Raw genomic sequence first — 22,487 nt, forward strand, 5'->3', positions numbered from 1 at the left:
TCCTCTAGTGCACCACATGGTGGCGCCTTTTGACATTTCCAGCCTCATGGTTGAGGTTTTTCTCCTTTAAATCATGTTTTTCTTCATTCTGAAATTTAAGGGCACCCCCCAACTCCCTTCCAACATCAAGAGAATTCAAGGAGGAAGGTAACAGTACCTAATTTCACTAGTTTCCATGTTAAAAATGAGTATTCTTTTAGTCAATTTGTCTTTTGTATATTAAAATAAAATTGTCATGTTGTTTAGGGGTGGGGATGGAAATTTAGTTTGGCTTTGCTCTTTAATGATTTTTTTTTTTAATGTTGGAGCATTAGTCATCATGTGGAATTAAGTGAATTTCCCAACAATAGGCTGAAATAACTCACATTTTTTATAAAACCCCCAAATCCAGCTGATGCATGGCAGAGATTGTTTGGGTTTGAAACATATGGTGGTTAAAAAAAAAAAAAAGTCCTCAAACCACAAATACATCAGCATTTCAAAGGTTTCTAAAATGTTTGATTCATCACTGTCCCAGCTCCTGAAATTACACAATATGTTTTTTAAAGTCAAGATAATCAAGAAAGGGGAAAGGTTTTCATTTACAAGATTTAAAAATATGTTTCTTAGTTCATTATACAGCTGCCATCTTATCTGAATTATACTTATTTTAAACACTGTAGGTTCTGGTTATCCTCATGTGCACACACACACACACACACACACACATACACAACCAGTGCAAGAATGAGTTGAATATAAAAAACACATATGAGTGCAAGATTTCACTTGAACTAGGTCTTATTTATAATGGTATTGCGCCTTTGGAGGCTCTATTTTATTTCCATTTATTTTATTTTTTTGTTAACCCTCACCTGAAGATATTTTTTCCATTGATTTTTTTTAGAATGGAATGGAGTTGGGGGTGGGGAGAGAGAGAGAAACATTGATGTGAGAGAGACATCTATTGGTTGCCTCCCGCCCGTGCCCCTGCCGGGTTGGGGATTGAACTTGCAACCCAGGTATGTGCCCTTGACTAGAAATGGACTGTGAGACCCTTTGGTGATTGGGCCAATGCTCTAACCATTGAGTAACACCGATGAGGGCTAGAGCCCTATTTTAAATGACACGTCTTCTGTTTTACCTGTATTAAATACCAATGTGGCCTTATCTCTCTCCTACCTAGCTCTTTCAAGGCTGTTTTGGTTGTATTTATTTTACAAAGCAGGATAGTCTGCTGACTTCAATTGGGAACGTTAAGATTTAATTTTCTAGTATCAGAAGACCAGTATGCCATGGGGTACATCACTTAGCCTTTCTTTGTTTCCATTTTTCCACTTTACCAAGTAAGATTCTTTATTTTCTTTTTGGAAATTTTTTCCCCCGAAGAATTCACTAAATAATGTATAAGATAAGAAGGTGGTGTTTTTTAGGGGGACTAAGGCAGAGTATTTCCTTTGAGACGAGAAAATAGCCCATTGTTGAAGCATAGGATGAAATTCTGATTCTAATTTATTCTCTTTGAACCTAATGGTAAATGCTACTTGCTGTAAGATGTGGGCCTTAGGGCATTTCCTCTAACTAAACCTTTCCTCCAAAAGGCTGACACCTTTGGGACTGCTAAGGAGAGATCCCCACCCCCACTGCACCACCTCATACATCTAAGATTTTGTTTCTTGGGAGAAAGCAGTGGTCAGCTAAAGCCCCTGGTGGTAGTTACCACTTATGAATAGCCAGTTTCCAGATCCCTAGTGACACTTTCCCACCTTCTGCCCGGTGAGCCCAGCTTGCTCCTTCCTTTTATTCAGTCTTAGTGACTGACCACAATTTGAATCCACTTGAATTTTTAAAGGGAAAAGTCTGTTCTTTCTGATTGTGCATTCATATGTTCATTCTTTTACTCAACAAAAATTTATTGAGTTCCTCCTTTGTGCCAGGCATTGTGTTGGGATACCAAGATGAGTAAGACTGAAATGCTTTGGGAGAAATGTGTGTGTGTATGTATGTACAGATATATTCACATATGCATATATACACACACGTGTGTGTGTGTGTGTGTGCGTGCATGTGTGTAACGAGTACTATCATGGAAGTAGCAACAGAGTGTTAGGGTTACTTATAAGTTAGGAATCTGTTGTAAAACTCTAATTTTTCTTCAGAATTAGAATGAAACATAATTTAATCTGACCAAGGGAAACTGATTTTCACAAGGCCACATAACTAGATACTGAAAGAATGTGGATCATACCCAGGCTTTTGACTTTTGTGCTTTCTTTATTGTTGTGCCCAAATGTCTCACAAAAGACAGGTAGCCTTTATGGCCAGATTCCCACAATGCAGTAAAAGGTGAGAGCATAAAATTTGTATTTTGATGATAATTTTCTATTCTGTTTGTACTTCCAATTGTTTACAAACAAGCAGCATTTAAAAAACTTTTTTTTTCTTTATTGATTTTAGAGAGAGAGGAAGGGAGAAGGAGAGAGAGATAGAAATGTCAATGAGAGAAAACATCAACTGGCCGCCTCTTGCATGCCCCGCACTGGGGATTAGGCCCACCGCCTGGGCGTGTGCCCTGACTGGGAATCGAACCGGCGACCTCTTGGTGTGTCAGTCAACGTTCAACCACTGAGCCACACCAGCCAAGCAGCAGCATTTTTATTTATGAGCTAGAGTATGACCTAATATAGAGAGTATGAATTTTAGGGCTTGCAGAAAAGGAGGATAAAGAGAAAACTAACTTTTATTGAGCAGCCAGGCACTGTGTTTTGACACCCTTGACCTCTGCTGTTACACGTAGTCCCTTTAACAGCCTCACAAGGTCCGTGATATTCTCATTTTTACAGACCGGCAGACTAGACCCAGATGAATGACTCACCCAGAGACATGCAGTTGTTAACCTGGTCAAGTTGAGCTTATTCTTTAGCTGTCACCTCCACTGCTCCTCCTTTAGATAAGCTCAGCCCCTCGGATCTCTCCTACCAAGAGCTATCACAGTGGGAACTTTCACAAATATTTTCATGATTATTGGATCATCCATTTTCTGCCCGGGTGGTGAGCTCTGTCAGTTTAGGGACCATGTGTGCCTGGCTCACTCTTTTATCTTTGGTACATGAGGGCGACATTCACGTGTTTAGGAGGTGGAGCTGGGATTCTAATTCAGTTCTCACTATTACAAGTCATCTGTCTATATTAAGGTCTCTGAGATCCTCTTTGGAAAGACAACATAAACAAACAAAACATCAAACATTACCTTCTGTCCTCCTCTGTATTGTGGGTAGGATGAGAAAATCGCTGGGAAAATCAGGAATGAGCTTGTTCACTTAATCCATCCTTCTGTCCACTCTTTGGTTCTGTTGATTTTTTTCTTCTTCAGTATTGGTGGAGAGTGTCTGCTAGGCACCACACTTATAGGCTCCGAGCCTAGAAAATGTGTCTTGTCAGGGAAGGAAGGCCGCAGTGTAACACTTCAGACTTGACTGTGGAGGACCTGACTGTTCATTAACTGATTCCCAGCCCAGTTCACCCCTCAGCAGGCATGACAGAGTCAAGGTGGGGAGGAATGGTGCACAAAGGAAAGCTTAGGTGTCATTTGTGTGCCATGTAGTAACACGGAGTTGCCTGGCTTTTTTGTTTTGTATTTTAACAAATCCATGTATATCTTTAATTGCTTGGAAATGTGTGTTTTCTCAGAATAGATTTTTAGGAGGTTTGTGATCACTCATAAAACACATCAATTCATAAAATAGGTCAAATGACCCTTTATTCATTCTGATTTGCACTGCCAAATCAGTGTGTTAATATTTGCCCTTGCAAAATTTCTGGATGTTGACTTAAGCCATGAGGTTCTCGTGAAACAGTCAAACACAGGTTTTTGCAGTGAAAGGTAGGAGGTGAAGCTCGCAAGGCATGAGCAGTGCCTCTTCCCTCTCTCCAGACTAATGTCACTTACCTCACTTTACTGACACTGCACAGCATGGTGGCTGACGGATAGAATTATACAAACAGAAATTTTATTTTCTTTTGTTCAGTGAAGCCAAAAGTCTTAATTTTATGAAATTGATGTAGATAACAACTGACATGAGAAAGAGAGTGGTTTTAACAAGCACCTTACTCCACATCTTCGCAATCATGAGGTGGAAGGGATGAGACATACGTGTGTGCATGTGTATATGTGTATGTGCGTGTGTGTGTGTGAGTGTGTGTGTGATCAATGTCTCCACCCTCCCCAAAAGACCGGTGCTGATTAGAAGAAGAAAAAGGCTAACTTGATGCACAAAATTGTGTATGCATGCCAAATACTGGCGTAAAAAAACATTTGGTATCTGACTGAAAAGATACCAACTAACCATTTGATTTCCATGGCTGAACACTCTAAAGACCTTGCACGCCTATATTTCATTTTAAAAATTGTTCCCTGAAGTATAAAATGACTTCAGTTTTTGAATAAAATCTAGCATTCATATTTATAGCTACTTTGAAAACTGAGGACTTATTTATATCTTATAAACCTAAACAGATTATTAAGTATAGCAGCCCCGTTGCACATGGAGAATCTAGATTTTTTTTAGAAAAGTAAGAAAGAAAAACTTTCACATACGTTTTTCCACATATTTGGGATGTTTTTATAGGAGCCATCATTTATGGGAAATGGTATTAAAATCCTGCCATATTGCAGTTTAAATTTAAATGCCCACTTTCCAGAAGAGATTTTAGTGTATCCTACAAAGGCACTAAAAGATTTTTTTTTGGTTTTGTAGTTTTTTTCCTTCTCTTGTAAACTTAGTTCTATTGAGAGAGATGTGGTTTCTTCGAGTGATATCTATGTGTTAACCTGTTTGGAGAGCTCTCTCTCCGCTGGTTGTAGCGGGCAAAAGTCATCTTTGTTTGCATGTAAGTTAAAGGCTGATTGAACTAGAGTAAGCCTTTCATTTTAAGAACAGTTAAAGACTGGAGTGTTTTTAATGTTTTAATCTCTGTTTAAGAGGTTTCTGTTATAAGAGGAAAATTGATAACATTTTTACCTCAGCCAACTGCCAGCAAACTGGCTCTGCTCTGTCCCACGTTCATAGTGATTTATATTCTCTGCGGCAGCGCGGTGCGACCTCGGAGTGATGCCACCGTGCTGCGGATTGACTGCATTCCAAATGCTGGAATCACATACATACTTTTTTACTTTTAAATAATATTCAGACACCAGAATAAATACCATATGTGCACTGATGCTGGTTACAATGGAACCTTGTCATTTCTTGTGAGGGAGAACATTCTTTGTCTCTGATTCCTGTTTGAAATAAGTATGCAAAAGAGAAATATGTACATTGACAGTATTTTGAGAAGGTTTAGGTAATTACACAGCTAAGTCTGTAGCTATGATTCCTTGAAATGTTGCATTAAAACTAAAAAGAATCCTGTGTCGCCACCACTCCCCTTTAACATGCATAAAGACAACGATTGATATTCAACATTCCCAGTGTAGGGTTCAGTTTTTATATTTTGTATCTACAGCATACTATAGTTAAAGGACATCTGTTGAAGAAAAATCACCTCTGTGAACACTGTTCATAGGAACAGTGAGACTAACATGCTGATGACATTGTAATAGGGAGAGGAGCACATGTGATGATAGGAAGGGATGGATTGATTGGTGAGACTTAATATTATCTGATGCCACAAAAGCAGAATTTAGGTGGCCTGACATCAAAATACACATAATAAATCTCTCCTAATCCATTTTTTTCCACATGATATTGAAGATTTAAATGTTTCATAAAGTTTAGAAATACATCTCAGGTCATACGTTTTTAGATTTTTGTTTTTATCCATCTTGGTTGGAATCCTACTCCACCTAGACATATTTTTTAAATAGACATGGTAGAATGCCTTTCATATTTGTACATCTATAACAGGCTCCAACAAGTCAGTCCACATTTGTGTATTCCATCAGTTGGGCTATACTGAATTAGTACTTATGACATTTTAACAATATTTTGTAGATGAGGAAATTCTGGGCATTGGAATTAATGGCTTCCCTACTCCTCTGCACCCCCATCCCCACCCAGTTTTGTAAGGTTTGCCCAGAATATATAGTGTGAGATGAATGTGTGAGTCATACATTGCAGTGCGCCTCTGACAGTTTGTCTGGCACATGACTTCAAGTTTGGGAAAGTCATGCATCCTTTCTGGGAGTTATTTGTAGACGTGTTCCCCATTATATAAATGCTCAAAAGGCCCCTTTTGAAGTTGAGAAGTTGTGAGACAAATATTGAACCTCTAACATATTGTCTCTCCTTTTCAGCTTTTCGGATGATCCCTTATCCCTTAGAAAAGGGGCATCTGTTTTATCCTTACCCGATCTGTACAGAAACAGCAGACCGAGAACTGCTCCCGTGTAAGTCTCACTTCTCTATGTTGTGTCTTCAGCCAGTGAGGGGGGATGGGGAGAGTTGGAAATGATAAATGTTTATAATGTTCCTTGTCTTTTATTACTCTTCTCCCAAACCCTGTCCTTATTTGATAGCATATGCATTAAAGTGAGTTATGTGAGTGGGTTTGGCTTCCTACTCCTCCAAGTCTCTTCAGATTTGTCAAAGGGAAAGACCCTAGTTGACTGAAATTTAAATGAAGAGGCATCATGTTGGCCTGGGCACAGAGACCCCTAGTTTGAGGCTGATGTTGGCTAGGCAGTCCACTGTGCAGTATGCTGCCTGGGCTCTCCTCTGGTCGGATGCAGTTCAAACAGATGGGAGTTTGTAGAGGAAGCCCTGACTTTAGAGGGAGCTTCAGATGAGTCACAGATGGGAGGGGGCAACACCAGGACCCTGGCATCTTTACCAAAGGTGGAGTCATGGAGTGAGGCGAGCGTGCTCTCAAGACTCTTATCCGGAGGGATTTGCTGTGAGCATCTCGAGGAATTGCACTAGTGAGTTGGTGTGCTGTGCACAGAGCACACACACAGCCTCAGCACTGCCTCAAGCACAGGGAGGGGATCCTGCCCTCCCTGCCACACCACCCGGCAGTCTGGCCCATTCCATGTGTGGAAGGGGTGATTTGGTTTACTGTAATACAAGATTTCTTTTACAATTCTGGCTAACTAGTTATTATCAAATCATACTGTGCACAAGGACCATGTCCAGGTTCTTCATGTGGCCCTGACTTAAGACATATTTTTCTCCCTCAGATAATGATCTCCAAATTTTGGTTATTCCCTTTTTCCCATTCTCTCTCCTGCCACACCCTCCCTTTTACCAGCCCCTGTTATATCATACTTCATAACTATAACATATTTAAATAATTTGCCCAGAGGAATATTGTACCTTTGGAGCCCTGAGTGCATAGTAAATTGTCCAACACTGGCATTATTGAGCCAGTCATAGATCTTCAATAGGGTTAGGTCTGGGTGCAAAATGAATTGCTGTCTTAAATTGAAGTAGCAGGAGGTCACTCACTTGACTCCTTGCTCGCCAGTCCCAGTGTGAACTTTGTTTCTTAGGGAACTGGGAGACCTGTGACATGTTGCTCCTCATGTCCGAGTTCGATTGTGAAAAGGGTCTGGTGTCTCACACTGCATTCGATTTGATTTCAGAAATCTCTGTTATGGGCCCATATTTTACCTTTTGACTTTCCCTTCAGGGAGAGCCTTGTTAAAGTTTCAGTTTTCTGGTCCTCACCAGTTTGACTCAAAGGTTAGAGTATCAGCCTGTCGACCAAAGGGTTGCAGGTTCAATTCCCAATCAAGGGCACATTCCTGGGTTGCAGGTCCAGCCACGACTGGGAGGCAATCAATAGATGTGTCTGTACATCTGGGGCATGCAGGGGGCGGCCAATCGATGTTCTCTTTCATCGATGTTTCTATCTCTTACTCCTTCTCCCTTTCTCTCTCAAATCAATAAAGAAAAAAAAAAGAGTATTAGAAAAAAAAATCAATGGAAAAATATCCTCGGATGAGGATTATCAACAAAAGAAATAGTTTCAGTTTTCTGGTACGGTAGACACTATTCTGAAAAGTACACTATTTTAAGTGTTTTACTTGAGTCCAATTTGAAGTTTCTATGGCAGTAGATTTACTATTACAACAAGATTACAGTTCTTAAAAGAAACTTTACAGGAATAATCTTTATAAGCTTGAAATAGAAAATTGTGGCTCACATTTATTTAAGTCTGATATCTCCTCAAAATTTTGCAAGAGGCTGGGTTTTGAGAGTGAGCATACAGAGAGGGTCAGTTGTTTTAAATGCAACCTACATTTTGTACATTAAAAGTGTGGCTATTGCCACTAACCCATGTTTGAATTCTAGCAGGTTGACTTCCTGGATTCCAGTGCATGTGGTTAGTTGTGCTTTGTCCCTCTCTCCCTCCTGGCCCCTCTCCACCCTTAGCTTCAGCAGAGTGGATTACTGTTTATGGATCTAAGTAGTGAGAACTGAGTGGTCAAGGAAAGGCCTTTACAGCTTGGATTTCCTGAGGAAGTGGAGCACTTGATCCTTTTGGTTCTAGGGGCAGTCGCTCCTGTGCAGTTTCACTGCTTCCTCTACCAGGGCCTCTGGCAGCTGGTGCTTTTCTCTCTGGCAGACCAGCCCCTCCCTCCTTGGTCAGCACCCCACCAACCAACATCACAGGCAGCCACCGAGCCACAAGAAGCAGGGCAGTTCGATTATTTCAGCTTTAGTGGCACAGTTTTTTGGTTTCCCCAAATCCAACATTTGAAATTTAAAAGTTATAGAAGGCATTCTAAAGAGCACCCATTATTTATTTATTTATTTTGGTGGTGGTTGGAAGTATATTTATCATCAAGAGTCTCCTACAATTGTTCCAGATGGCCCTCACAGCCTTTATCTCAGCCCTGCAGATTCAATAGCCAGCAAAAGAGGTCCTTGCTGAATGTCTCTCTATCTGGGTGGCCCTCTCCATCAACATACCTAGAGTGCACCAGGAAAAAATACAAGATAAACTAATATCCCTGCATTATAATGTTTAGAAATTATAGGAAGGTGAAAATCTAGAGACGGGATTTTTTTTTCCAGTATACTTTGTATTTTCCAGGTTTTATACAATGAACATGTGTTTAATAATTTGAATAGAGTTTTGTTTCATTTACGTTCGCTTTTGAGAAAAGAATATATTAGGCATGCATGGTATTACTGTCCCTGCCCATGAATGTGTGACGTCCCCACATGAGCTCTATCATGCTTCTAGATGGAGCGCTGAAGGTTGAACATGGACTTGGGAGAAGCAGTTAGGCTGCCAAAGGCTTGCCCTGATGTAGACTATGGTTTGTTCAAGTCCCATGCCTTTTTCATTTGCAACATGCTTTAGCCAAAGCTCTGAAGAATACTTCCCACATATAGAAATTTCTTGAGAATGCATTTTATTCCAGTCCTGTTATTTCCCTTCTGATCTTCTCCACAGCTTTCCATGAAGTCTCAGTTTACCCAAAGAAGGAGCTTCCCTTCTTTATTCTCTTTACTGCTGGCTTGTGTTCCTTCACAGCTATGCTGGCCCTCCTGACACATCAGTTTCCGGAACTTATGGGGGTCTTCGCAAAAGCTGTAAGTATTTGCCAAGAGGGAGGCCTCAGGGAAGGGTCAGGAAAAGCAAGAGAAGTAACAAAAGAAATGGGGGAATTTCATGTAGAAATGGATATGCCTGCATTGCTCATTTGCTCACTGCTTAATTTTTCTTATCATTAGTGGAATAAAAGGGTTAAGGGTCAAATGAGAAAGTGTAGATTGTTTGTTAATGCATGCCTTGCCTTGTTTTATACACAGAAATTTCTCAGCAGTTCCCCCCAAATGGGTGAGGTCTAAAAGGATTAAATAAATAAGGGAATCCTAGCAAATGAAAAATGTGTGGGAAATGATTCAGTTTTATATAAATTGAGTGACATTATTTCCAATCTTTAGATACTGTGGATCTTTTTTAATGCAAAAATGAAATTTACATTTTCAAAAATGGTTTAAATTTTTAAAAATTTAATGGTTATAAACCTTGGGCTTGTTTGGGAATGAATTGAGAGGGTGTAAAGGGCTTGTAGTAGTAAGAAGTATGCAGATATGACATTTAGAAATGTGGAAATCCATTAAGAATCTTTAAAGAGGGTTGTGGAAAGGAGATTTAATCAGAAAAGCCATCTACATTGACAATCAAGAATCAGTTTCCTTGTTGAAAACTGACAATTTCAACCTGCACATATAGTGAGGGTAAGTTTACTGATTTTGCCATAGACAGGTTTCAAACAGAAGAAATGAGGAAAAGTGTATCCATTGTTTTCTCAGAACTCCATTCTGGTTTCAAGGCAAGTGGAGTCAGAAAGGATGATTTTTAACTTGGCTGGGTTGATTTAATCCCTTTCCAGATGATTGACATTTTCTGCTCGGCAGAGTTCAGGGACTGGAATTGCAAGAGTATTTTCATGCGTGTTGAAGATGAACTGGAAATCCCACCGGCTCCTCAATCTCAGCATTTCCAAAACTGAACTCATCACCCTTCTTCCTCCACCACCAAAACCACTCTCCTCCTGTATTCCTGACCTCCGCCAGTGGCACTCATTTACTCAAGCCAGAAACTCAGCAGTCCTCCTCAACTCTTCCCTCTCTTACTCCCCACATACCGTCTGTCTCAGCCTCCAAAATCTGTTGGGTATAACCTCCTAAGCCACTAGACATTCAATCAATGTAATTCACATCTTCTCCTCCTTCTCCCCCCTACAGCCTTTTCTCTTAGTTTAGGTCTTCCTTATTTCTTCCTGGAATCCTACAAAAGTCTTAACTGGACTCCTTGCTTCCTTTGCCAGTCTTTCTTTTATACTGACACAAAAATGATCTTCCTAAATTGCAAGTCTGAGCATGTTACTTCCTTGCTTGACTTTCTCCAATGGTTTCCCACCATCTTCAAGATAAAGTACCAACTCTTTAGCATGGCAAGCAAGGTCTTTTATGATCTGGCCCTTGTTTGCCTCTTCAGCTTCATCTCTCCCAGCTCTTGTACAAATACTGCTATTTGGCCATAGTGAATTACTCACCCTTCCCAGATGCACACCGCAGTACCTTTGCACATGCTATTTTCTCTGCATGGAATGTTCTTTCCCATCACCGCCCCCACTTATCCACCCTACTAATGCCTCTTTATTTTTTTATATTCAGCTTTCTTTCTAAATTTTTCCTAAGCTTAGTTAGATCTCTCCTCTATGATCCCACAGTATTCCATGAATACCTACCTATACTATCACATTTATTGTAATATTATATAATTGTTGAAAACTTGTCTGTCTTCCTTTTAGAATGGGAGCTCCTTGAGAGCAAGACAGTGTCTTCCTTATCTCTGTATCCCCAAAGCTTTGCACAGTGCCTTGCACATCGTAGGTTTTCAATAAATGATTGATAAATAAATAAATAAATAAATAAATAAATAAATAAATAAATGGTAGTGGTTTCTACAGAAAGAATCAGTTTAAAAATCAGATACAGCCTAGCATTTCTTCTATTCTTCTATTTCTTCTATTCTTTCTTAGAGTTGAAAGGGACTTTAAACAAATTGCCTTCAACAGAAACATGATAGAGATCGATCATCCAGACTTAACTCGACTACTTTCAGCAATGGGGAGCTCATCTATTTAACATCGAAGCCAATTTTATTATTGGGTCACTCAGAACTTTTCTTTAAACTGATAAAACTGACCTCTCTTTAATTTCCACTCTTGTTCCTATTCTGCTCTCCAAAACTATAGTAAATGAACCTATTCTTGCAAGTTCTTATATTGATGGTCCCCTCCAAACTCTGACTGACTACCTCCTCTTTTCTCCAGGCAGAGTATCTTAAATTTCCTTATGTCTTCTGTACATGGCATGATTTCTGTACCCAGTAAGGATATATTTACAACATTAGACAATTACTGTTCCTTCTATTTTCATACTCTCTTAAACATTTTTAAAGGCAAACTTGTAAAAGTATGTCACTGGCCTTGTATTCTTCATTAAACTTAAAAAAAAGCACTTGGTGGAAATTTGGGGTCAGAAAAGAGACTCTCAGCCTCCAGCGTGCATAAAATTCACCTGGCCTCACCATCAGAAATTCAGAATTGTAAGTGTTAGCACCCAGGAGTCTGTGTTTTTAACAAGGACTCCAGAAGATTCTGAGGAGGGGTTGAGGATAACACTTCCTTTCCAGAATTTTTACAGGTGTGTGGTGTGCTGTCAGAGCTCTTGAGGGGAACGCTTTCTAGGAATTAGTGGTGTCACTCCGGCTGCACCTTGGAACCATCTAGGGAGATTGGTTTGGGATGCAGCATGGGTGTCTGAGTTTTCAGACACTCCCCATGTGTTTCAGGCATGGAACCAGGGCTTTGAGAACCACTGCATTGAATGAAATGACTAATCTCTTGAAACTGCTTTAAGTAGGATGGGATTGTGAGGATGGGGGGATAGAATAAGACTGGGTGTTCTCTAGGAAAGGCTGTGCAGCCTCCAGATATCAGAGACGTGTTCATCATGGATGTTAGACAAGGGGGACTCTCCTTATTTAATGTTTTCAAGTTTTGGTTTTGAGTCTAAGATCAAGTGATTGAATACAATATATGTTTGCATTTGCTGGGCTCATATTGTATACTCTACCAAGGTGTGGTCATTTGACCAGTTATTTGTAATTTTCAAATACGATTTAGATAAATTTGCTTTCATTTATTTATTAATCCTCACCTGAGGATATTTTTCCATTGCTTTTTTTTTAGCTAGATAGAAGAGAGGGAGGGAGGGAGGGAGGAAGGGGGAGAGAGAGAGAGAGAGAGAGAGAGAGAGAGAGAGAGAGAGACCAATGTGAGAGAGACACATTGATTGCTTACCTCCCCCACAACTCTGACTGGGGCCAGGGATCAAACCCTCAACCCTTCACTTCCACAGGCCAATGCTCTAACCACTGTGAAAAACAGACCAGGGCTAGACAAATTTGCTTTTAAACCTCTGTCTGGAGGATCACACTCATCTTGCCCTTCAGTAAGGTTTGGCAGTTTCCAAAATGTCTGGAGACACTTTGTGAGGAAGGAAGATGGATGGCCTGAAAGAGATGAGCCACATCACCCTCCTCCCCATGCCACCCCCGTGGTCTTTTCCACGTTTGCACCCTTGTCACTTCATAGGGCCCCTCATGAGGCCTATAGGTTATCACAGCTGCCTTGTTGGCTGCCTACAACCATTTGTAGCATGTGAAACTGACTTTCTCCGCCCTCGCCTGAGCTATGTCCCTGGGATAATGACTTTTAGTAGATGCAGAGATTGCACTGCTTCCCCAGGCCACATGCAGCTTGGGAACTCTGCAGTGTGTTTACATGTTGATGTGCAGCCAATAAGGAAGCCCAGGCAAGTGTGAGCCACTGGAAATAGTGAATGAGAGGCTTCAGCTGGTTTCCCCTATCTAATCTACCTCAATGACTTAGGACTAACTCCTCCTAGAATGTTTGGTTACCAAGATAAGGTTGCTCATATAAATAAGTTATGTTCCAAACCCAACCCCTCACAGAATGTGGGAAGGTCAGCATTCTGACCCCTGCTGCTTTCAAGAGCCTAGTCTTGACTCCTGTAGTCTTTCTTCTTCCTTCCCTGAGACTGAGCTCGTGGACTTCTGACTCTCGTCTTTACTTACAGGCCCTGACTTCTTTGAAGTCTGATATTGATTACAGTGAAATGTCAATTGTCTGATTGCAGTGGGGCACCTGGAACTTATTCAGATAAGCAGAGGCGTTTCGAATGTTAACTAAGCATGTTGGGAGCCATGACCTTCTAAATAATGGTGCTTCAGGAAAAAGAGCATCAGGCGATTGAAGTGTCACTTTCTCTTTTTTATTAGTTCAGTTGCTTTTTCTCACCACAAGACACTGATTGAATCATGGTGCATTTTGGACCATATATGTCTGCCCTCTGAACAGAAGTTTTGGACATTGAAAGAGATTAGCTGTTCCAGGGTTGCCTGGTATTGCTCATTCAAACTTCACTCTTCAGGCAATAATTTTCCCAAGTCTGTGAATGAAACGGCTGTTCCTTTGTGTGCATTGGTTGCATCTCTGCCTCCCCCCCCCCCCCCCCCAAATGGACTGATTTTCATACATGCGAAGAAATATAAATGAGCATCTCAAGCAAGGCAGGTTCTACCAAACCTTTTTTTTTAATGCTTCCAGTGAAAGCTGCTGACCTTTACTTAGTTCTTAAATGAAAGGGGGCAGCATGCTAAGGAGAAAATTAGTAATAAAGTGAGCATATCACAACTGGGTGCTTTTGAGAGAATTAGGGTCTCTGGGAAAAGGTTCAAGGGATTCTTTTCTCCATTTCCCCAGGATGGCACATTCTAGATGTGAGGGAGAGCAGTCAGTTGTCATGTACATTGGAGGTAGGGAGACTTAAATCTCTTGTGGAACCTTGGTGAGAAGGCAGGTGTAGTCTAGGGAAGCAGGCCCCATTGTGTCTTGCCATGCCGCAAGGAAGAGGGGGCAATTATGGACATCAAACAGGGAGAAAGGCCCACCTCTTGATTTCCAGAGGCCTTCCTTTTTGCACTTGTTATCCACATCAGTGCCCAAAACAAATCAAACAAACAAGCATGGCTTTATTTCAAACCAATTTTGTAACAACATCCCCATTCATTCTGCTGCCCAAGCTGAGGTTCCCTGATGTCTCCACTATATAGTGCATGAAACAGCCCAGAGTGCAGACATTGAGTGATGCCTTTCCTCTAACTGCACTGGCTCATGCTAATACTTCAGTAGTTCCTTCCCCCTCAATCACAACTTTGGCAGTTCTAAATCTGTTTTTAGGCAAGTCTTTAGGATATGATGATTTCACCAGCAGTATCACCTTGTTCCCTGAACTGCATCTTCCAGCCCCTTTAGATCTCTGGTTTATCCAAACCATGTCAGCACCCAGCTTCTCTTCATGGAAATAAGTAGTATAGGTAAATGCTGTGATTTATGAAGCATGACAGTCTCTGAACACATAAAAATAAGTTTAAAAATGTGTGTTTATATTTTTAATTTTATAATGTTATCATGTTAGGTTAATGCAGTCAGTAGACTCGGTCCATATTATGCTCTCATAACCAGGATTGTACAAACTCTGAGAAAGTAATTACTCATTTCTGGGCCAAATATCTCCCATGATGCCTTACAACTGCATTCAACTCTAAACTGTAAAGGGTGGGCATAGGCAGTCCATTCTATAGGGTGAGCATCTCAAATGGTTCCATGCATTCAAAAGATCGTTTCAGAAGATTACTGGAAATTGCCATATGTCTCACATGCACTTGAGGAAAGAAAGAGCCGTCCATCTTTGCTGAAGTACTAACATTGCTGCCTATTTCTTAACTACAAATCCAGCCTGGCTTTCAGGCCCTCCCTAGCATTCTTCTAGTTATTTTTAAGTTCTACCTATAAGTCTTCTAGCTAAGCTAAACTATTTGCTATCTTCTGGTCATACCTGTTGTTTTCCCATTTCTCTTCCAGTTGTCCCCGGCTCCTATTTCTTTTCTTATCATCCTTACCCCATCTCTATCTTTTGATATCCAACCATTCAATGGGTTCTCTTTCAGTTGCCTCGTTTTAAGCTTTCCCAATCCTTTCAACAGAAAGGATTCTCTCTTTTTTCTGGATCCTCCTTGTACTTCTGTTCTATCATGGTCTATCTGGTATTATTACCTTGCTGTGTACAGTCTTAGTGACTCCCCCTCCCAACTCCAGGTTTTGAGGTTTCTGACAGTGGGATTTTTATCCTAGACTTTTTTATATCTCACCCAACACTTAAATGCCTTACTGAATAAATATATTTAATTGATGAAAAAGACACAGCACAGAGAAAGACTCCAAATCTTACACTATCTTGAGTTTCCTTAACATCCTCAGACTTGATGTCCCAGCTGCAATGTGTTACGGGCTTTCTCAGTTTGTATTTTATTGGTTCTCTTAAAAAAGAAGAAAAGGGAAAGATTCTGAGGTCAAATACATTTGGGAAACTTGCCTTCCATACCCTTTCTCGAAGACCCACAATCCCTAGAATATATGACTAGTAGAGAAGCCCATTTAACGTCATTAAATGTACTGTCCACTTGTTTTTTGAGCTAAGAACCATGTTTCCTCTCTGCATGTATACTCACATCCTGCACTACACTTCTATGGGAAATTCCTGGTAGTATAGACAGTGATGTGCTCTGGGCAAGGGATTAGGAAAAAGGACTCCACAGTACACAAACAGGTCTTGAACCCTAGAGAGGTGATACCTTGTTTCTGAAAAGACAGAGGGCAAAGAAACCATCCAAACACCCTTCTCTTGCCTGGCTGGGTTAGGGCCCCTCTTCTACCAAATATTGGGTGGGAAGTGACGCTGACTCTTCACAAGAACATAATCTGAAGTTTTGAGATTATGTTAAGTGAGTCTCAGGTGAAGCGCTTGAGTTTCTTTATATTTTTAAAATAATTTTTTTCTTTACTAATTTTAGAGAAAGAGGAAGGGAGAGGGAGAGAGATAGAGACCTTGATGAGTGAGAACATTAACTGGCCACTTCCTGCATGCACCTCACTGGGGATAGGGCCCATGCCCTAACCAAAAATCAGACTGGTGACCTCTTGCTGCATGGGTCGATGCTCAACCACTGAGCCACACTGGCCAGGCGCACTTGGGTTTCTTAAAAGGCACAGTTGCCCTGGCCGGTTTGGCTCAGTGGTTGGAGCGTCGGCTGTGGACCAGAGAGTCCGGGCTGGGAAAAGGCACAGTTAATGAACTAAATTATTTTCTACATGTAAAGCAGAAAGGAGTTTGGTAAGCAAATGAAATAGATCCCAAAGATCTCAAAGCAGCACCTCTTCAACAAGGACATGCTGTCCATGGACTGAGCTGTTGGCTGCCCTTTCTCAGGCTCCCATGATGCACACCACTAAGCAGGTAGTTCAGAAATGAGCATGGGCTTGCACAGTTCACAACCATAAACAAACTTGACTTTTTAAAAATTCCCTTTTTCCCTTAGCGAGTTCTACACCCAGCTAGGTAAGCAGGTTGTCACCATTTTTAACTCTTGTCCACTTTCTACTTATCTGCCACCCTTTTGATGGTCATCTGCATGGGCAGCTAGGAGATCCTAAAAACTAATGGGAAGGCCTCAGAACTGTGGGGCATCTCTCAAAGGAGCAAAGGGGGCTGCCAGCAGACACTTCTCCCCTTTATCTCTCAGAGCCAGGGAGTGGGGACTGGAATGTAGGTTTGACCATCAACCAGTGTTCCCTGTCAACATAAATATGAAACTGTAGCCTTCAGAGACTTTCATAATTCAGAAACTTTAGATGCAAGCATGGGTGGGAAAGGTTTATTTTATAATCTTGAATGAGATCTCTCCTGACCTCTGCCCTTCTGGTCTCTTTGCAGTTCCTCAGCACTTTGTTTGCCCCCTTAAACTTTGTCATGGAGAAAGTGGAAAGCATTCTCCCATCCAGTCTGTGGCACCAGCTGACTCGAATCTAAGGAAGCCCGTCCATCCTTCCACTCACTGCACCCAGTGGGCTGTCACCGTCTTTTCCATGCCGATTTGTCCTAGAGCACAAGAAAGCATGACTTTGAAAAAGGGAAGCCATTCTGAGATTTAAAACATTTATGGACTGTCTGTTCCATATTAAAAGCTGTTTTTGTTGTACAAAATTTATTAATGTTTATTTCTATTATTTCCTTCAAAAAAGTAAAAAATAAACTTTTGTGTATTGCAGTAACCAGTTGTGACCTTCCTATGTCTTCTAATCCTAAAAATTTGGTGCCTCCAATAAACCTATAGGTCTACGTGAATGAACCCACATCTATTGAATGTCACACAATAGTTTTCTTTGCTCAGGGAACTCAATAGGACCTTAGGAGTCCTACAGTCAGTGGCTTGGAAAGTAGAATCTCTTTGGTTCAAAAGCATTATTATTTTCAGTCTCAAACTGAGTGTCCTCATGGGCCAAATGCACAAAGAAAGTTTTCAAAATGAATGGCAGGAAGTGTGAAAGAAATGACATGTATGCACCATAACAGGTTGTCCCAGTTCAAATACTCTACTCATTCACTGGAACTCAACATTGCAGTTCTAGGAATCATTTTGGTTTTGCTTTCTGCAGACTTGTGAGAAGAAAACTTTTTTTTTTTTATCCTCACCCGAGGACATTTTTCCAATTTTTGTACAGATAGAGTGAGAGGGAGAGAGAGAAAGAGAAACATCGACGTGAAAGGGACACATCGAGTGGCTGCCACCCGCACGACCAACCAGGGCCAGGGACAAACTGCAACCGAAGTACGTGCCCTTAGCGGGAACCGAACCCGGGTCTCTTCGGACCGCAGGCCAACGCTCTAACCGCTGAGCCAAACCGGCCAGGGCGAAGAAAACTTTTTGATAAGGAGCTATAGACTTGATAGTTTCTTGTAGAACCTGACCACTAACATTGCCATTTTAAAATGTTTTCTCAGAAGGGTGCTTTTTTTTATATGTGTCATGTGTGCATCTCTTGGAATATGAGCATTCTTTGAGTATTTTAGTGATCATTTGTCCTCACCACCTTTAAAAGCTTTCTACATGATTCACACCTGCTGGGCATCTGGCTTTACTTAAGCAAAAGAAGAAAAATAATCTACCTTGAATCCTCTCTCTGAAGTCGAAAGTACCTCTATTTAAATCTCAATCCAGTGCTTTAAAAAAAATGGCAGGGAGTGGGGGTGGAGAATTGTCCTTTCCCTAGTTTGTTTTCCCTTTTATTTAGAATCCTGAATCTTTCCGCAGGAACCTTAAAATAGCATTGTGTGGGGAAAGCACCACACTACATCTCCTTCACAGTTGGACTTCCTGCAGGCTCCTGGTCTTCATCCCAGAACAAAGTCAAGAGGGCAGATAATGTTTAGATGCCCAAGGGTCGTTCATGCTTTTGGAAGATTTTTCTTTGTACCTCTTTTGTGCAAAGCCCTGGTGGGAACATGCAGCTGCCTGCTGCCCTTAGGAAATTTTCTTGGGAGAGTTGGAACTCCTATATGCATACCAGTGGGGCTGCACTTAAGGGCAGGGGTCATGTCTACCTTGTTTGCCTCTTTACCACTTATTCCCCCAGTACAACGTTTGACCTGGAATGGGTGCTCAAATGATTCATTGAATTGATATGGTATGAGTAAACTTTTGTTCTTATTCAGAGGAGAGAGATTGGTTCCAGCAGAGAAGGACCAGGGAAGGCAAAGAATTGTAATTCTGAGCTGGAAGAATAAGTAGTTATTAATACAATTATTTTATTTAAGAGGGCAAACAAAAATCCACAATGATTTTAACCTGCCTGATTTGGGGACTCTAGACTGTGACAAGGCTGTAAAGAAATGTTCAAGAGCCTTTAGGCAGTGGCGAGTGGAAATGGCCCAAAGTGAGTACATGTTAGGAACCCTAGTTCCAGGAAATGCAGCGAAGAAATGTAACACGAGGATTTAAAAGCACTATGTAAATTTATTAGCACTTTAGAGCAATCTTATGAAGAGGGGAGGCAGATGTTAGACTTGAAGGAGTAAAGGGAGTGAATGAGAGAGGTGGAGGTGGAGAAAAGTGGTGACAGAATGAAGATACCAGCCTGGGTAACCGAGATTGTTGAAGGATATGAGTCCGTGATCCCAGAGAGGAGCTAATCATGTGCTGAGGAGGGAGACACGTTCCCTAAACGTGTGTGAACTTAATAGCCCTTTCACCTTGTAACCCAGAGTCACTCTTCAGACAGGGGCCATGATCCCAGTACTCCCCTTCTTCTGCCTCTCTGCTCAACTCTTGAGAGCAGTCCAGACTCACTCCTGCTTTTTTGGCCTCACTATGACTGGACGCCAGGAAGGTGGCTGTCTTCCCAGCTTCTGCCTGTTTGCTGCCCCCAAGGACGAACATTCGGTCCTTTTTGTTTTGAGACTTTTGTGCATGTCTGTGAGGCAGAGGCAGAGCCAGAGCACCAGTATAAAACAGAGCAGTTTTTTAAATGATCATTTTCACATGGTTCTCACACTTCTCACTCAAGTCCACAGTTTCTGACTTCTTACTGAAATGGCAACTGGAATCCAAGTTGCATTCCTGCCTTCTGGTTTTATTTCTATATGAGGGGGCATCAAAATCCATTCTGATGGGCTTTTCTCTATGAAGATTCTCCCACAGGACAATAAGTATCCCTTAGTTTCAACTTATATGTGTTGGAATACAAATGCAAATATTCTAAATCAAATATTGGCAAATTGAGTTCTATACAAGAAATAATCCAGTTATTACCAAATGGATCTCTAGGTTTTGTTGGTTTTTCTTTTTTAACTTCCTTATCAGTACTCAGTATGAAAGTCATTGTGCCTTTATGAAAAGAACTGGTGAGCTTTCCATATTTTCATATGGCCCAGAATAACTAAACACTAAAATGAACTGCTCTTCAAGGATTATAAAAAATTTAGATATGAGCCCTGGCCGGTTTGGCTCAGCGGTTAGAGCGTCGGCCTGTGGTCCCGAGAGACCCGGGTTCGGTTCCCGCTAAGGGCACGTACCTCGGTTGCAGTTTGTCCCTGGCCCTGGTTGGTCGTGCGGGTGGCAGCCACTCGATGTGTCCCTTTCACATCGATGTTTCTCTCTCTCTTCCTCTTTCCCCCTCCCACTCTACCTGAACAAAAAATAGAAAAATGTCCTCAGGTGAGGATAAAAAAAAAAAAAAAAAATTTAGATATGAAATAACTGATTTTTGCATGGTTAATAATAGATCTTTAATCATGTTTTTACTGTCTACTATGGTGATCAGTCTATGCAAATATTCCATTTCTTCTTATATTTAGGTTGTGTATTTTTCTAGAAAATAACCATTTTCTCTAGTCATTCAAATGTGTTACCACAGGAGTTTCTAAGGATCATGTCTGCAAGTCAGGATTCCTGGAACTGGTGGAGTTTGGGTCAGGGAGTAAAGATGACATCATGCAAGGCCAGTTACTGGTAGGAAGAGCCTGTTGTCAGGATTTCCAATGTGCCTCTGTTAGTATACTCACACTTTAAACCCACAGACCCAGAGACAATGGCCCAGATGAAGTGGAGCCTGAAAGTATCACTGAGAGTAACAAATGAGGTTGTTAACAGCTTTGATGACATGAGCCTCGTGGAATCCCTTCTCTGTGTATCTATGCCTGTGGTTTTGAGAAGCCCTCTGCCATCCAGCAGTGAGCCATTCTTCTTTGTTTCAGGGGTTATAATGTGATTGTTCAAGCCCAATTCTGGGACAGGAAAAACTGCCACTTTAGCCGTATCAGCTCTGCAACAGGTGAATTGGGTCTGAAGGCCACCCAGGCCTTGGTCCTGGAACCCACTAGAGAATTGGCACAGCAGATACAGAAAGTGATCATGGCTTAAGGAGATCACATGGTTACCTTCTGCCACTTCTTGCATTGGGGGTACCAATGTGCATGCTGAGGTGCAGAAACTGCAGATGAAGTTCCCCATATCATTGTGGGCACCCCACACCATGTGTTTGATACTTAACTGTAGATAACTGTCTCCCAAGTACATCAAGATGTTTGTATTGGGTGAAGTTGATGAAATGCTAAGCCATGAATTCAAGGAACGGATCTATGACATATTCCCAGGTGTTTTTGCTGTCAGCTACAGTGCCTTCCAATGTGTTTGAGATGACCGGGAAGTTCACGAGGGACCCCATTCAGATTCTTGTCAAGAAGGAATAGTTGACTCTGGAGGGTATCCACCAATTCTACATGAATGTAGAATGAGAGGAGTGGAAACTGGACACATTGACTTGTATAAAATCTTCACCATCACCCAAGCAGTCATCTTCATCAACATGAAGAAAGGTTGTCTCACTGAGAACATGCATGCCCAAGACTTCACCATCTCTGCCATGTATGGAGATATGGACCAAAGGAACAAATTGTAATCATGAGGGAGTTCTACTCTGGCTCTAGCAGAGTATTGATCACTGCTGACCAGAGGCAGTGATGTGTAGCAGGTTTCTTTAGTCATCAACCATGACCTTCCCACCAACAGGGAAAACTATACCCACAGAATTGAATCGGTCAGAGTGGACATTTTGGCCATAAGGGTGCAGCTACTAATATGGTGACAGAAGAAGACAAGCAGACTCTTCAAGACATTGAAACCTTCTACAACACCTACATTTTAGAGATGCCCCTCAATGTTGCTGACCTCATGTAAGAGGGGCTGGCCTGCCACCTCACCCTAGCCAGGGTTCAGTCTTAGGGCAATGGTTCTCAGCCTTGGGTCACAACCCCTTTCGGGGGTCTAACAACCCTTTCATAGGGGTCACCTAAGACCATCGGAAAACACATATTTCCAATGGTCTTAGGAAATGAGACACCACTCCTCTATCCGTCTCCAGGCAGGTCCGCCCACGTGCAGATACGCCCACATAAGAGTACCCAGCATGATGACATCATCACACCAACCCCATCACATACACCCCATACAAATACAGGTGTATGTGACAGGGTTGGCACCATAATGTACATATGTGG

General features: G+C 41.4%; 1 protein-coding gene and 1 pseudogene across 8 annotated transcripts in view; both read left to right on the forward strand.

Moving 5' to 3' along the window:
* Positions 1-17,762, forward strand: part of ST7 (suppression of tumorigenicity 7) — a 357,848-nt gene extending 340,086 nt beyond the window's left edge. For 2 of the 8 annotated variants that reach the window (XM_036246196.1, XM_036246199.1), the window contains exons 13-15: positions 6,275-6,367; positions 9,385-9,524; positions 17,367-17,701. In XM_036246196.1, the coding sequence (XP_036102089.1) occupies positions 6,275-6,367; positions 9,385-9,524; positions 17,367-17,462 (329 nt within the window). In that variant the 3' untranslated portion in view covers positions 17,463-17,701. Of the gene's footprint in view, positions 1-6,274; positions 6,368-9,384; positions 9,525-10,330; positions 11,368-17,366 lie in introns of those variants that run through there. The other 6 variants (XM_036246193.1, XM_036246198.1, XM_036246192.1 and 3 more) reach the window with 5 other exon arrangements.
* A 3,098-nt stretch (positions 17,763-20,860) lies between these two features.
* On the forward strand, positions 20,861-22,167 carry LOC118620334 (annotated as a pseudogene).
* The last annotated feature ends 320 nt before the right edge of the window (positions 22,168-22,487 follow it).

The sequence above is a fragment of the Molossus molossus genome, unplaced genomic scaffold, assembly GCF_014108415.1.
Source record: "Molossus molossus isolate mMolMol1 unplaced genomic scaffold, mMolMol1.p scaffold_m16_p_7, whole genome shotgun sequence".
In the NCBI taxonomy this organism is placed as follows: domain Eukaryota; kingdom Metazoa; phylum Chordata; class Mammalia; order Chiroptera; family Molossidae; genus Molossus; species Molossus molossus.